This window comes from Felis catus, chromosome A2, assembly GCF_018350175.1.
Source record: "Felis catus isolate Fca126 chromosome A2, F.catus_Fca126_mat1.0, whole genome shotgun sequence".
Taxonomy (NCBI): Eukaryota; Metazoa; Chordata; class Mammalia; order Carnivora; family Felidae; genus Felis; species Felis catus.
Window position 1 is genome coordinate 123,863,626 of NC_058369.1, and position 16,050 is coordinate 123,879,675.

General features: G+C 41.7%; 1 protein-coding gene across 1 annotated transcript in view; it reads left to right on the forward strand.

Annotated features, from left to right (window-relative positions):
- FKBP9 (FKBP prolyl isomerase 9) overlaps window positions 1–16,050 on the forward strand; it is a 42,262-nt gene that overhangs the window by 12,385 nt on the left and 13,827 nt on the right. Inside the window, exons 2-6 of the mRNA XM_019825670.3 lie at window positions 793–938; window positions 1,325–1,514; window positions 2,168–2,313; window positions 5,800–5,989; window positions 12,862–13,007. Of these exons, the coding sequence (XP_019681229.2) occupies window positions 793–938; window positions 1,325–1,514; window positions 2,168–2,313; window positions 5,800–5,989; window positions 12,862–13,007 (818 nt within the window). The remainder of the gene's footprint in view (window positions 1–792; window positions 939–1,324; window positions 1,515–2,167; window positions 2,314–5,799; window positions 5,990–12,861; window positions 13,008–16,050) is intronic.

Sequence of the window (16,050 nt, forward strand, 5' to 3'; positions counted from 1 at the left end):
GTCTGTGAGTTCAAGCCCCGAGTCGGGCTCTGGGCTGATGGCTCAGAGCCTGGAGCCTGCTTCTGATTCTGTGTCTGCCTCTCTCTCTTCCCCTCCCCCGTTCATGCTCTGTCTCTCTGTCTCAAAAATAAATAAACATTAAAAAAAAAAAAGAAAAATCAGATAAATATGGTAATGGAGCATTAGTATCTTACGTTGTTGCTTTTAAACAATCACATAGGGGCGAGTGGGTGGCTCAGTCGGTTAAGCGTCTGACTTCGGGTCAGGTCATGATCTCATGGTTTGTGGGTTTGAGCCCCTCATCGGACTCTGTGTTGACAGCTCAGAGCCTGGAACCTGCTTCGGATTCTGTATCTCTCTCTCTCTGTCCCTCCTCCACTTATGCTCTCTCTCTCTGACTCTGTCTCTCTCAAAATAAATAAACATTAAAAAAAGATTTAAACAATCACATAGAAATTGAATAAACTATTTTTAGTGGAAGACTTGATAGCTCTTTTGCAAAATAGACTTAATAATATAGTATATTAAAAATAATATATTTTTTTTCTAGGGAAAGTTACGTCACTGCTTATCTAACTGGATTTACTGGCAGTATTCACAATAATAAAAAAAACTCCAACCCTGAAAGTACTATTGGTGAAGACATTTCCTGTATCAGTAACTCCTCTACAGGCTGATTTTGGGTTGCATTGACCTCACTCTATCCAGGGGTACATTTTCACTGGATGACTTCACTAAGGGAAGGATTAATTTGTACTTTTCTTTTTCTTGTTCTACCTCTTGGGTCTTCAGCTATGACAGAGACTCTACTTTCAACGTGTTTGTGGGAAAAGGACAACTGATTGCAGGGATGGACCAAGCTCTGATTGGGATGTGTGTAAATGAGAGGCGCTTTGTGAAGATCCCCCCAAAGCTTGCCTATGGAAGTGAAGGAGTTTGTAAGTTTTGTTCCATATTTGTAAACGTATCTGCAGATACAACCAGAACATTTGAAGGGCGTTCAGTCAAGCAGACCAGAGGATCTGCAGAGGCTTTAAATTGGGGGGAAATGAGAAGCAATGAACACATACACACACAGCACTAAAATTTCATCTTCAGTTAATTTCTTCTAAATATAAAAGAAGTTGTTATTAACACTGGTATATTGAATGTCACCCTTGTTGAGAGGAAAACATTTTTTTCTCTTTTCTATTTCATTTGGAGGAAAGAGGGAGGGAGCATGGCCCATTTTAGAATTGTTCAGCGACCCCCTTGAATCCTAGGTGTTTATTCATCTGGCCCGAAAGGCAGCAACTTCTCAGTGTGAATTCTCTTTAATTTTTAGCTGGTGTGATCCCCCCAGATTCAGTTCTTCATTTTGATGTACTTCTAATGGATATTTGGAATTCTGAAGATCAAGTTCAGATTCACACTTACTTCACACCCCCCAGTTGCCCTCGGACCATCCAGGTGTCTGATTTTGTAAGGTACCACTACAATGGAACGTTCTTGGATGGGACACTGTTTGATTCAAGGTAAGTCCTGCCATTCAAGGTAACATTAGTGAAATGCCCCTTACTTCCTTCTGTCTCACCTGTTTTTTATGCCCATCAAGAAACCAGAAGACAGACTCTTCCCAACTTCCATCAGCACCAACCCCTTTCCTTAATGCTTTTGGTAAATGTTTCATGCTCCATAAAGCCAGATCAAAACTTTAATATATTTTACAGAAATGTAAGAACAATGTTTCTCTAAATTAACAGTATCTTGAGAGCTCATCAATAAGTGAAGAGCCCTATTTCCAAATAGGTTGATGCATTTTTTGGTCCATTTTTATAGTTTTCCCATGGAAGGAAGAGGGGAAGGCTGAATGTATGTGAAGCTATGGAGAACTGCCAAGAGTAGGGTGCTAAGCCAGAAACAGTGAACCTTTTGGGCTTTCCTGTCATTATAGTGTATTTGGTTAGATAGAATAGCAGGCCAATTAGACCACTGTGGTTTAATTACATGATTTCTCAATTTGAAGACTGCTGCTGTCTTTGGGAGTGAAGATCCAAAAATGCCTGTCTTCAGAGATGGGTATAGGTTCACTATTTAGCTGATAATTGGGTATCTAAAACATTATCGAGGGATGAGTTGGAAACACCCTCATAGCATGGAACTTTTCCCCTTTCTCATTGGTTTTCAGTCATAATCGCATGAAAACATATGACACATATGTGGGCATTGGCTGGTTGATTCCTGGAATGGATAAAGGGCTGTTGGGGATGTGTGTGGGGGAAAAGCGCATCATCACCATACCTCCTTTCCTGGCCTATGGAGAAGATGGAGATGGTAAGTCTTTCTCATTCTTCAAGCTACTCTCATCTCTCCTTATTTTTATTGCCGTGATTAATTCAATTTACCACATGAAACCCGCCAGACCTTTTGGTCTAGACTTGCACTGCCCAATATAGTAGCCACTAGCTCCATATGGCTATTTATATTTACATTTAAAATAAATTTGGGGCGCCTGGGTGGCGCAGTCGGTTAAGCGTCCGACTTCAGCCAGGTCACGATCTCGCAGTCCGGGAGTTCGAGCCCCGCGTCAGGCTCTGGGCTGATGGCTCGGAGCCTGGAGCCTGTTTCCGATTCTGTGTCTCCCTCTCTCTCTGCCCCTCCCCCGTTCAGGCTCTGTCTCTCTCTGTCCCAAAAATAAATAAAAACGTTGAAAAAATTTTTTTAAATAAATTAAAACTAAATAAAATCTAAGATTCTGCTCTTTAGCTACACTGCCACATTTCATGTACTTAAGAGCTGCATGTTGCTGAGGGCTACTATCCTAGACAGTGCAGGTACAGAGCATTTCCATCACTGTGGAATGTTCCGTTGGGCAGTGCTAGTCTAAATCATCTAGTGTCTCATCACTGAATTGTAGCATCTTCCACTTATTCATGGTCATTGGCTTTTCATAACTAAGCATCTGCCACTGCCCCATAAACTGTAACCTTGGGCACCAGCCTCTCCAGCCTACATTTTCCCATCTGTGAAATGACAAATGAACTAGAAAGTCTAAAGACTGTAGATATCAAGGTATAAATTTAGTATATGATGCCAGAATTGCCATTTTTCCCCCTGATTTGTTCTTTCATGGTGGGCTTTACCTGTGACATTAGTTCCAGGTGGACAGATGCAAAGCATGTTAGAAAAAAAACATTAATTTGAATTAGTGTCCTTTTTGTAGAGAGAAAACAGACTATTGTTTGGCAAATGGAATTTCACAGTGACTCATATTTTAATTTCAGGCATATTTAATCACCCTGGCAGGCTAACATAACAAAGACAACCTCCCGGCATTTAAACAAATAGATATAGGGGCACCTGGGTGGCTCAGTCCATTAAGTGTCCAACTCCTGATATTGGCTCAGGTCATGATCTCACAGTTTGTGAGATTGGGCCCTGCATCAGGCTCTGTGCTGACAGCATGGAGCCTACTTCTCTGTTTCCCTCTCTCTCTGCCTATTCTTCTACTTGTGTACTCTCTCTCTCTCTCTCTCTCAAAAAAATAATGAACATTAAAACTTCTCTTTAATCAAGTAGATATACGTAGCGAAGAATTGAAATGATAAAATGATACATCTAAGAGTTTACTGACTGTGGTACCTGACTTATAATAACCCTAAAATAATGTTTTCTAAGCTATGTTTCCTGGCTCTGTATATCTACAGAGCAGGAGGAGAGAGAAGGAAATGGGGCTCAGCCTTCTCTCCTGTCCACTTCTACTTTTATTGCTGGGGATCTGCAGACAGTCTCTTCAAAAAGCAGGGGTAGGGATTCCATGCTAAAAGAAAAATAAAATTTGAAAACAACTATAATTGTAATCTGTACATCTGTACATCTGTAATCTGTAAATACAAATTCTCCAGTCTCCAAGACATGTTGTTATTCTTATTACTCAAATGGTCTCATCCTTAGCCAGGGGGAGTTTATTTCCCAGTGCTCTCAAATCCTTTTGACGTCATCCAGGTGCATATGTCATACATAGTAAAACTAGATGCCTGGCCTAATTTGAGGAGTATTATTTATTTATTTTAAATAAATACCGAAGGGGTACCTGTGTGGTTCAGTCAGTTAAGCGTCTGACTTCACCTCTGGTCATGAATGATCTCACAGTTCATGAGTTCGAGTCCCGCATTGGGCTCTGTGCTGACAGCTTGGAGCCTGGAGCCTGCTTTGGATTCTGTGTCTCCCCCTCTCTCTGCCCCCCTCTACTCACTCTCTCTCTCTCTCTCTCTCTCTCTCTCTCTCTCAAAAATAAAGAAAACATTTAAAAAAATTGAAATAGTTATTATTTGGTATTTTAATACTGTGCTCAACTACCTGGGTATGACTTTAAATAGGTGAATTCTATGGTATGGAAATTAGATCTTGATAAAGTTATTGTTAAAAAAAAAACATAGATGCAATTAGTACATGATAATGCTAGAAAAATTTAAACTCTGGAGTTACATTTAAAGCTTTCTTTTTTCTACTAAATTAAAAAATACAGGAAAGTACAAAAGATTAATATTCTGTCACACCCATACACACACTTCAGGGATTGACCACACCTTGCATTCCAGAGTCTGACTCAGCAGCTGCTTTCAGAAGATTTCATGATTTCCCTGAGGGGAAGGAATAGGGGTGGGCTCTACCAGAGCCACTGAAGGAGCTCAGGCTTAGTGTACTGTCTTACTCACTTGCCCAGGCCTACACCTTTGCAAGGTATAACAAATGGCAAGTAAGAGTATGGAGGTAGGTGGTTTTTGTCAGTTAACTTCCTTTATCTCAAAGTACAGGATTGAGTTATTTATTGCTTGATGATCTTTGCAGGAAGAGTTAGTGCCCAATAATCTCTTCGTGTAGATTATCGTTTTGCAGATACTCAGTAAGTCCCCACTGCTGGGAACATCCAAAAGAAGCAGTATGATCCAGAAGTGAGGTGGAAGCGATTTGAGGATTTGTATTTTGCAATGTGGGTGCCATTTTTTTCCCTCTTAGCTAGCTTTAGTTTTATTTATATCTTGTTTTAGATGTAGTTAATACATTGAATTGTGCATGTTGCCTCTTCAAAAAATTGGCTGTTGGTTCCAAAGAACAAGTCTGTGTCATATTCTGCAGAACCAGGGTTTGGAATTTATACCTTTAAATGTCTGTGATTTGCATTTGTATGCAAACAGAGACCCACAGAAGCATTTGGGCTTGCATGTGGGTGCATAACCACCCACATAGCACCTTGATTTGTCAGCACAAGCATAGAAAATATGGTTGTAGTAGTCTCGCATGTCATTAATATTGGTTTGCTCCTTTTCCTGAAGAAGTCAGGCTTCAAATATACCCGCCAGCCCATGGTTGGGCACCATGAACACAATGGTGACAGAACATAGTTGGACACCAAGAGGACCACCCAACATGCAGAAGAACATTTATTCCTTTGGCTTGAAAACTTTAAGGAATGAGTAACACCAACACAGTGGGAATTGAGTTGTAGTTAAAAGTACTTTCTAGGGGCGCCTGGGTGGCTCAGTCGGTTAGGCGTCCGACTTCGGCTCAGGTTATGATCTCACAGTTTGTGAGTTCGAGCCCTGTGTCAGGCTCTGTGCTGACAGCTCAGAGCCTGGAGCCTGCTTCAGATTCTATTTCTCCCTCTTTCTCTGACCCTTCCCCACTCACACTCTGTCTCTGTCTGTCTCTCTCTCAAGAATAAATAAACATTAAAAAAATGTTTTTTAATAAAATAAAAAAAAAATACTTTCTAAATCTTGTGTCCTGATTTCATCAGCTTCCTCCATTCCCCTCTAGGGAAAGACATTCCTGGACAGGCATCTCTGGTGTTTGACGTTGCGTTGTTGGACCTCCATAACCCCAAGGATGGCATTTCCATTGAAAACAAGGTAGTGCCTGAAAACTGTGAGCGGCGAAGTCAAAGTGGGGACTTTCTCAGGTATCATTACAATGGCACGCTTCTGGATGGCACCTTCTTTGATTCCAGGTAAGGAAATAACTGGAGCCTTTACTCATCAGAATGACTTATTAAATACAGTCTACCTCTGGCTGGACCATGATCTGAATACTCTGTCAGTGTTGATTTGTAGTTAGTATTTTCATCTCCAGTATAGACTTCTGTTTTCTGACACTGAATTCCTTCAGAGGCTGTTGGAACAGTCTCCTTCTTGGGGCCTGGGGCATAGAAGTCTACAGGACTTCTACAGTCCACCATCCCCCTATAGTGTTCTTGACTATCCAGTATGTACCCAACTATGGGATCCAGGATGGGAAGTGGCCAGAACTGAGGTCTGGGTGGTAGAAGGAGGAGAGAACAGACTTGGTGCCAGGAGATCTGGGTTCTAGCCCCAGTGTATGGTCTGGCTTCCCTGAACTTCAGTTTTTTTCCCTGTTATTAGCACCTTTCTCAGAGATGGTTAAAGAGATAAGGGATGTGAGAGTGCTCTGTGGACTTCAAAGGCTACTGCAGGAGGCCAGTTGGGTGCATTCAGCTTCCTTCTGGTTGCTTCAGAGGCTAATTACCATGCCTCTGTTGTTATTCAGAGTCCTGTTTTGTTTATTGGGCTTAGCTTGCGGTTGTGCCAGTGGCTGGAGCAGGTAGTTGCTGTGTCTTGCTCTTTCAAGTGGTAGGTATGTGCTCTTTGGAAACCACCTCTCTAGCTTCCAGTAGAGCAAACAGGTAGTGACAGCAATCTACCTGTCTCTCTGAGGTAATAAGCTTCTAATTTCTTGAGTCATCCAAAAACAGTACAGAAGAATTTTTATATGGTATTCCTTATATGGTATTATTTTGTTTGAATAATTTATCTTTCCTATTCTTAGGGTCTCTTTTACAATTTTCATTTGATTTCTTTGGAAGAAGTAATAGCCACATGGTTCAAAATTAAAACAAAGTATGTATTAAGGTATATCCTAGGGGCGCCTGGGTGGCGCAGTCGGTTAAGCGTCTGACTTCAGCCAGGTCACGATCTCGCGGTCCGGGAGTTCGAGCCCCAAGTCAGGCTCTGGGCTGATGGCTCGGAGCCTGGAGCCTGTTTCCGATTCTGTGTCTCCCTCTCTCTCTGCCCCTCCCCCGTTCAGGCTCTGTCTCTCTCTGTCCCAAAAATAAATAAACGTTGGAAAAAAAAAAAAAAAAGGTATATCCTGTTACCTACTCCTGCCTACCTCACATATCCCTCCCCCCTCCAGCCACTTAGAATTAACTACTTTTACTTATTGATTTTTTTTAAAGGAAGCTCTATGCCCTATGTGGGGCTTGAACTCATGACCCTGAGATCAAGAGTTGCACACTCTACCACTCTACTGACTGAGCCAGCCAGCCACCCCTAGAATTAACCACTTTTTTTTTTAAGTTTATTTATTTACTTTCAGAGTGAGAGAGAGAGAAAGAGAGAGAGAGAGGGAGAATCCCAAGGAGGCTCTTTGCTGACAGGGTGGAGCCCAACATGGGGTTTGATCCCACAAACTGTGAGATCACAACCTGAGCTGAAATCAAGAGTTGGAGGCTCAACTGGCTAAGACACCCACTTTTATTAATGAGTTTCTATTTGATTCTTCCAGTGTGTGGATTTTTTCCTAATGCAAATATAAAGAAATACAACTACTCTGCCTCTTGTTTTTTTTTTCACCTTGGTTTTTTTCCATATTTAATACATAGAGAGAAATTATTTATTTTTTATGTCTGCCTAGGTTTCATTGAGTGAATATTCCAAACTTACTTAACGTTACATTCCCCTATTGATGAACATTTGAGTTGTCTTCAGTCTTTTTCTGTGACAGAAAACATTCAGTGTGTATGTATTATTGTTATATGAGCTTGGTTCTGTCCTACACACACACACACACACACACACACACACACACACACACACACACATTTTTTTCTAAGTAGGCTTCACACCCAGTGTGGAGCCCAACATGGGGCTTGGATTCATAACCCTGGGGCTCAAGACCTGAGCTGACATCAAGAGTCAGACACTTAACCGACTGAGCCACCCAGGCGCCCCTCTGGAATTATATTTCTAATTAAGACCGTTTTTTCTATTGTACACCATATTTCTTTCCATATTAGAACTATAATTTTATTAGATCTAAAAAAAGCTTTCCATTGGAGTGACTGGGTGGCTCAATTACTTAAGCATCTCGCTCTTGATTTTGGCTCAGGTCATGATCTCGTGTTTTGTGAATAAGGAATCTGCTTGGCATTTTCTGTCTCCCTCTCTCTCTGCCCCTCCCCTGCTCATGCTTTATCTCTTTCTCTCTCAAAATAGATAAAGAAACATAAAAAAAAAAAATCTTTCCATTTCAGTGCATTGGGATCTAGTCTGTCCTAATAGCTACATAATATTCTTTATATGGATTTGCCTTAATTTAGGTAATCAATCCCAATTGTTTTCTACCTTTTACTGAAGTATAATTAATGTACAGTGTAGTTTCAGGTGTGCAACATAATGATTCAACAATTCTATATATTACTCAGTGCTCATCACGATAATCATAGTCCCATCTGTTGCTTTCTACCTTTTGATATTCTTTTTAAATTTAAGGTTTATTTATTTTGAGAGAGAGAGTGAGAGAGAGAATCCCAAGCAAGCTCCACACTGTCAGCCCAGAGCCATGGGGCTCGAACTCATGAACCATGAGATCATGACCTGAGCCAAAATCAGGTTGGATGCTTAACAGATTGAGCCACCCAGGTGCCCACCTTTTGACATTCTATGCAGGGCTGCAGTAATTATTTTTGCAGCTAAATCTTAACGTGTAAGATTGTTTCCTTGGGATACATTTCTAGAAGAATCTCTGGAACAAAGGTATTTGGGGTTTTTTTTCAAGAATTTTTTTAAGTTTACTTATTTTGAGAGAGAGATGTGGGAAGGGGCAGAGAGAGGATCTGAAGCAGGCTTCCTGCTGTTAGGGCAGAGCCCAGTGTGGGGCTTGATCTCATGAACGGTGAGATCATGACCTAAGCTGAAGTTGGACCCTTAACCGACTGAGCCACCCAGGCACCCCTGGGTCAAAGGTATTTTTATAGTTTTTTGTATACACAACCAAGTTTTCCTCACCAAGCCTTTACTCACCATCACTATCTAAAAATGCCCCATTCCCTCAAACTCAGTGACACTGAGAATCATTTTTAAATAATCTTTGCCAATTTATAGGAAAAAAATGGAACCTTATAGTTTTCATCTGTATTTCTTCATTGCTACTGAGGTTGAAATTGTTTTAAATGTTTATTACTAGACCATTTGGATACCTTCTTTTATGATTTACCTGTTTGTGTCTTTTGTCTGTTTTTATGTTAAAGGTACTGGTATTTGTCTTTTTCTTACCGGTTTGAATATATGAAGACCTCTATACATTAAAGATAGTAACCCTTTTATGGTTGTATATTGTTGAAGGAATATTCCTTATTTTTTTGCATTTTAATTTTTGTTATTGTGATTTTGGACCTATTTAAATGTAAACTTTTTATGTTGTTAAATACATTTAACTTCTTTATGGTTTCCTTTACTCTTACATAAATTCTTATATATTCTGTCTTTGGGGGCTTGGTAAAAATAAAAAATCTGTCCCCTCCCCTGGAGTACATAAACATTTGTCTATATTTTCCTTAAGCCTTTTTAATGGTTTTAAGGTTTTACCCTTTAAAGTATTCCTTATTGGGGCATCTGGCTGGCTCAGTTGGTAGAGTATGCGACTCTTGATCTTGGGGTCATGAGTTCAAGCCCCATGTTGGATGTAGAGCTTACTTAAAAAAAAGTATTATGTTCTTATTGTATAAGTGAAACAATACAATGATGTGTAATAAAATGTAGTAATTTCCCATTAACCCCTTTACCACCCTGAGGTAAATATTAATAGCCTTCCACAGTGTCTCTCCATGCTCATAAATGCTTTCATGTTTAAATCTTAAATCCATCCAGAATTTTTTGTGGTATTCAGTGTGACAGTCAGAATCTAACTTTATTTCCTCCAGAAACGCTATCTTTCCCTCACTCATCTAAAATGTGACTTTTTTGTGTACTAAATTATTTTCCTTTTCTTTTTTTTCTTTCTTTTTGTTTTGAGAGAGAGAGAGAGAGAGAGAGGACAAGCAGAGGAGAGGGACTGAGGGAGGGGAGAGAGAATCCTAAGTAGGCTCCACCCAGAGCCCAATGTGGGGCTCAATCCCACAACCCTGGGATCACGACCTGAGTCAAAATCAAGAGTTAGATGCTCAACCGACTGAGCCACCCAGGCACCCTGATTATGTACTAAATTCTTACACATACTTTTGGGTCTTTGTCTAAAATTTTTACCCTTTTTTATTGACCTAGCTATGTGTAGGCCAATACCACACTTTTAACTATTGTTGTTTGTTAGTTTGTATGGTAGAGAGTATTCTTTTTTCCTTTTTATTTTTATTTTTATTATTTTATTTGAGAGAGAGAGAGAGCACAGGCAGGGGAGAGGGGCAGAGGGAGAGAGAGAATCTTAAGCGGGCTCCACACTCAGTGCTGAGCCTGATGTGGGGAATCAATCCCACAGCCCTGGGATCATGACCTGAGCTGATATCAAGAGTCAGACGCTCCACCGAATGAGCCACCTAAGTGCCCCTCTTCTTTCCTTTTTAAATATCAGGTTTTTAAAATTAAGTGATACATTGACGTGGGTCGAAATCCTAAAAGTACAAAAGGGTGTACAATGAAAAATTTCCCTCCTATCCTGTCCCTCAATCACCCAGGTCCCCTCTCCACAGGGAGCCCGTGTTTTTAGCTTCATAGGTCTCCACATGTACACAGTGAAATACTTATACACATTCTCCCATTTTATTTTTTTACAGGAATGAGAACTTGCTATGTCCTGTACCTTGAGAACATTTTAAATAGTTTCTTTTTACAAATGAATTTTGGAGTCTCTCTTCCCCTCCCCCCACACCACTCAGATTTTGGTTGAAATCATTTCAAAATTCATAAATTAGTTTGGGGGAGCATTGACAACTTTCTAGTCCTCAACTTTCCCATTGGGGAAACATGGTACTTTCCCTTTTTTAAAACAAAATGTTTTTAAATGTTTATTTATTCTTGAGAGAGAGAGACAGACAGACAGACAGGCAGACAGACAGACAGACAGACAGAGTGTGAGCAGGGGAAGGGCAGAGAGAAAGGAAGACACAGAATCCGAAGCAGGCTTCAGGCTCTGAGCTGTCAGCACAGAACCCAACGAGGGCTCGAACTCACGCACTGCAAGACCATGACCTGAGTCAGATCATGACCTGAGCCAAAGTCGGATGCTTACCTGACTGAGCCACCCAGGCGCCCCTCCCCCGCCCCCTGCTTTTATTTAAGTCTTCTTTTAAAGAGATTCGAATTTCTCTACATGTCATGGCCACCCTGCTCATCCATTCTCTTCTTCTGAGGCCCTTTTCTGCCTCTCATCCTTGGCCTCTTTGTTTCCCCAGTCCTTTCCCCTGTGCAGATCCCGCCTCCTCAGTGTCCACTGTCTCCCCTGCCCCATGGAACCTTTGCTGACTGTCCCACCCAGTGGCTCTTCCTGCTCTGAAGCACCTGCCATCTCTCCCACTGCTTAGTGTCCCTTTATAAGGGACCCTGTCTGGCAGTTGTCCTCCTCTTCCCTGAATCCCTGGTGGTGGCTGTTCTCTGCTGATGATCTCTCAAGTACTGGCCAGGGAGTAGTAACCTGGGGAAGGTGAGAGGTTGGCTCATGGCTAGAGGATGCTAGGGAGCCAAGCCTGGCTTCCTTGATGGCTGTGTTCCCATCCTGGCCCTCCTGGCTCATGTGAGTGGCTGCAGTCTGGAGTTCCTCAGTGTGGGGGGAAAAGGGTATTTCTCCATAGCCTCTTCTGAGGGGTTATGTAGATAATCTGCTTCCTGAGTGAGGAGAATCGTCTGTTATCCTTTTTCATGTCCCTTGACTTTGTGGTTGGTCTCTGGGGGTATTGAGAAGGGAGAGCCCCTGACAGAGGGTCTTTTCATCCCCCTGGCACCATTCGGCTGGCCATCTATTCTGAGGTAGTCATCATGTTTGAGGTAATGGTGGAACTGACTGGCTCTTTCAGGACAGACTTTTTGCCACATCTGCACTGGGTGGGGGTGAGTAATGAGTGCAGATTACCGTGGTTCAGACTTTGGTAGTAGACGTGGCAGATGAAGTTTTATTATTTTATCCTAGAAACATCTGGCTGTGAGGACTTGATTCCCATCCTCACCAAACTCACAGTAATCGGCTTCAATTGGCAGTTTATACAAAGGCTGGATCTCTCCACTGAGCAGAATGCTTGGGCCTCCTGCCAGTGACACTTGGGAAACCCAAGCACTCATCAGAAGATAGCTTGGTGTGCAGAAATTACAGGAGGAAGGGTTCATCCAGGCTCTGGTAGACACTGCAGAGTTAAATTACTGTCTGTATGTTACTTTTCAGGCAATCCAAGTGTTCATGTCTGACATATACAGATATTCTCTCCTTTAGAAACTGGAGACATTGCCCTTGTGACACATTCTTAGCTTCTAATAAGATGCTTTCTTCATTAACTTCACATGGTTACCAAGCACAGTCCAACTTATGTTAGCTGCATTGCTGTGTGTTTGCTTCTTGTCACTGCATCTCATCCATAATCTGGCCAACCCAGAGGGCTGGAGGGCTTGTTTCTGGGAGTGTGTCTGTACGTGGCTGCTCCCACGCTGTGTGTGGGTTCTCGGGGGAGCATGTTTCCAGGCCGTGTCCTTACATTCTAAGGTGTGGTCTTTTCCGGGGTCTGGAGGCCTCTGCGTTCCTGATGCCTCATGGTACTGACTGATGCACACAGCTGCTGTGGTATCGCTCGTGAGGAACCTCTTTCTTCCCTTCCATCTTTTCCAGCTACTCGCGGAACCGCACTTTTGACACATACATTGGGCAGGGCTACGTGATTGCTGGCATGGATGAAGGTTTACTTGGTGTTTGCATCGGAGAGAAGCGGAGGATTGTGGTTCCCCCTCACCTCGGCTATGGAGAGGAAGGAAGAGGTGAGTGCTGGCTGCTTCTAGGCTGGTTTCAAGTAATCAGAGCTTCTTGAGAGCCAGAATATGGAAGCTGAAGTCCCATTTAAGACTTAAATGTTGGGACGCCTGGGTGGCTCAGTCAATTAAGCCTCCGACTCTGGCTCAGGTCACGATCTCACAGTTCATGAGTTCGAGCCTTGCATTAGGCTCCGCAGTGTTAGTGCAGAGCCTGCTTTGGATTCCCTCTCTCTCCGTTTCTCTCTCTGCCTCTACCCCACTTGCATTCTCTCTCTCTCTCTCACACCAAATAAATAAACTTAAAAAAAAAAAGACTTAAATGTCCAAATAGCTTTGGTTTCTAGACATGCTCTATTCTTTCTTCTTGTCCCCACTATCAGTTTCCCTCTGAAAATTCTTAGTTATGCCAAAGTTGGAAGAACTTTGCGATGAACTCTTAGATTCATCAATTGTTAACATCTTGCTATGTTTTTTTTTAAGTGTATTTATTTATTTTGAGAGAGAGAGAGAGAGAGAGAGAGAGGGTGAGAGTGTGCATGATGGGGGGAGGGACAGAGAGAGAGAGAAAGGAAGGAGAATTCCAAGCAGGCTCCGTGCTCTGCATGGAGCACAACTTGGGGCTTGATCTCATAATCCTGAGATCCTGACCTAAGCCGAAATCAAGAGTTGGGCACTTAACTGATTGAAACACCAGGTACCCCAACATAGTGCTATGTTTATGTTCTCTCTCTCCTTACATTTGTTTGTTTGTTGTTGTTGTTGTTGAGCCATTTGAAAATATATTGCAAACCTCCCCTTATCGATTTTTGGTTTTTAACGATTTTATTGATGTATAATTTATATGCCTTAAAATTTACCCATTTTTTAATTAAAAAAAATTTTTTTAATGTTTATTTATTTTTGAGAGAGAGAGCATGAGCAGGGGAAGGTTAGAGAGAGAGGGAGACACAGAAACCAAAGCATGCTCCAGGCTCTGAGCTGTCAGCAAAGAGCCTGATGGAGGGCTGGAACCCACAGACCGCAAGATCATGACCTGAGCCGAAGTTGGACCCTTAACCAACTGAGCCACCCAGGTGCCCCGAAAATTTACCCATTTTAAGTGTACAGTTCAGTGACTTTTAGTAAATGTAGTGAGTTGTGTAACCATCATCCATCTAATCTAATCTTAGAACATTTTTGTCACTCTAATAGCAAACCCCCTTTCGAACATTATACAAATGATACATGTTGAGTTTAGAAAAAAGAAAATACAGATAAAGAAAGAAAACAAAAATCTCCCACAATCTCACCATGCAGGAATAAACACTGTAATGTGGTAGGCAGAACAGCAGCCCCAAAGATGTCCCTGTGCTATCCCCAGAACCTGTGAATATGTTACCTTTCATGATAAAAGGGATTTTGTGGATGTGATTAAGATGGGGATGTGATTAAGATCTTGAGATGGGGAGGTTATCCTGGATCATACAGGTGGCCTTGATGTACTTAAAAGAGCCTTTGTAAGAGGGAAGCAGGAGGTCAGAGAGAGGGGAAAATGCTCAGCTGCAGACTTAGAAGTTGGATGAAGGGGTCACAGGTCAAGGAATAAGGGCAGCCACAGAAAGCTGGAAAAGGCGAGGAAACAGATTCTTCCCCAAAGCCTCCAAAAGGAATGAGTCCCTGCCAATACCTCGAATTTAGACCTTTGACCCTCCAGAGTTATAAGAATAAACCTGCATTGCTTTAAGCCACCAAATTTGTGGAAATTTGTTATAGTAACAATAGGAAACAAATGAAACTAATAGGAAACAACCATGAAGTGAAAACATATATCCACCTAATAAATACTAACAAAAATGGGATTACCTAGGGGCACCTGGCTGGCTCTGTCGGAGGGGTGTGCAACTCTTAATCTCCATGTTATGAGTTCAAGCCCCACGTTGGGTGTAGAGATTAATAAAAAAAATAAATTAACTTAAAAAATGGGATTATCAGAGCACCTGGGTGGCTTAGGGTGGCTTTCTCAGTCAGTTAAGCGTCTAACTTCGACTCAGTTCATGATCTCATGGTTTGAGAGTTCAAGCCCTGCCTCTGGCTCTGTGCTGACAAGTCGGAGCCTGGAGCCTGCTTCAGATTCTGTCTCCCTCTCTCTTTGCCCCTCCCCCACTCATGCTCTGTCTCAAAAATAAACATTAAAAAAATTTTTTTTAATGGGATTATCTATACATATTTGTAATTTCTCTTCTTCACCTAATTTGTTGTAAACAACTATCTATGCCAACAGGTATTTTTTATGATTGCATAGTATTTCAAGCCGTATTCTCCTTCTTAAGTTTTTTCTCATATATATATATAGGCATACTTCATTTTATTTCTCTTTGCTTTATAGAATTCCACAGATAGTATTATGTTTTTTTTTTTAAACAAATTGAAGTTTGTGGCGACCCTGCATCAACAAGTCTATCAGTACCATATTCCCAGCACCATTTGTTCACTTCACGTCTCTGTGTTGCATTTTGGTAATTCCTGGCAATATTTCAAACTTTTTAATTGTTACTATATTTGTCATGGTGATCTGTGATCGGTGATTATGACTCTGAAAGCTCAGATGATGGCTTACGTTTTTTAGCAATAAAATACTTTTAATTAAGATATGCACAGTGTTTTTTTTTTTAATTTTTTTTTTCTTCAACGTTTTTTATTTATTTCTGGGACAGAGACAGACAGAGCATGAACGGGGGAGGGACAGAGAGAGAGGGAGACACAGAATCGGAAACAGGCTCCAGGCTCTGAGCCATCAGCCCAGAGCCTGACGCGGGGCTCGAACTCACGGACCGTGAGATCGTGACCTGGCTGAAGTCGGACGCTTAACCGACTGTGCCACCCAGGCGCCCCATGCACATTGTTTTTTATAGACATAATGCAATTGCACACTTGATAGGCTGCAGTATAGTGCAGACAAAGCTTTTATACACACTGGGAAACGAAAACATTCATTTGACTCGTGTTATTGCGGTATTTGCTTTATTGCTGTGGTCTGGAACCAGACCCACAGCATCTTAGAGGTATGCCT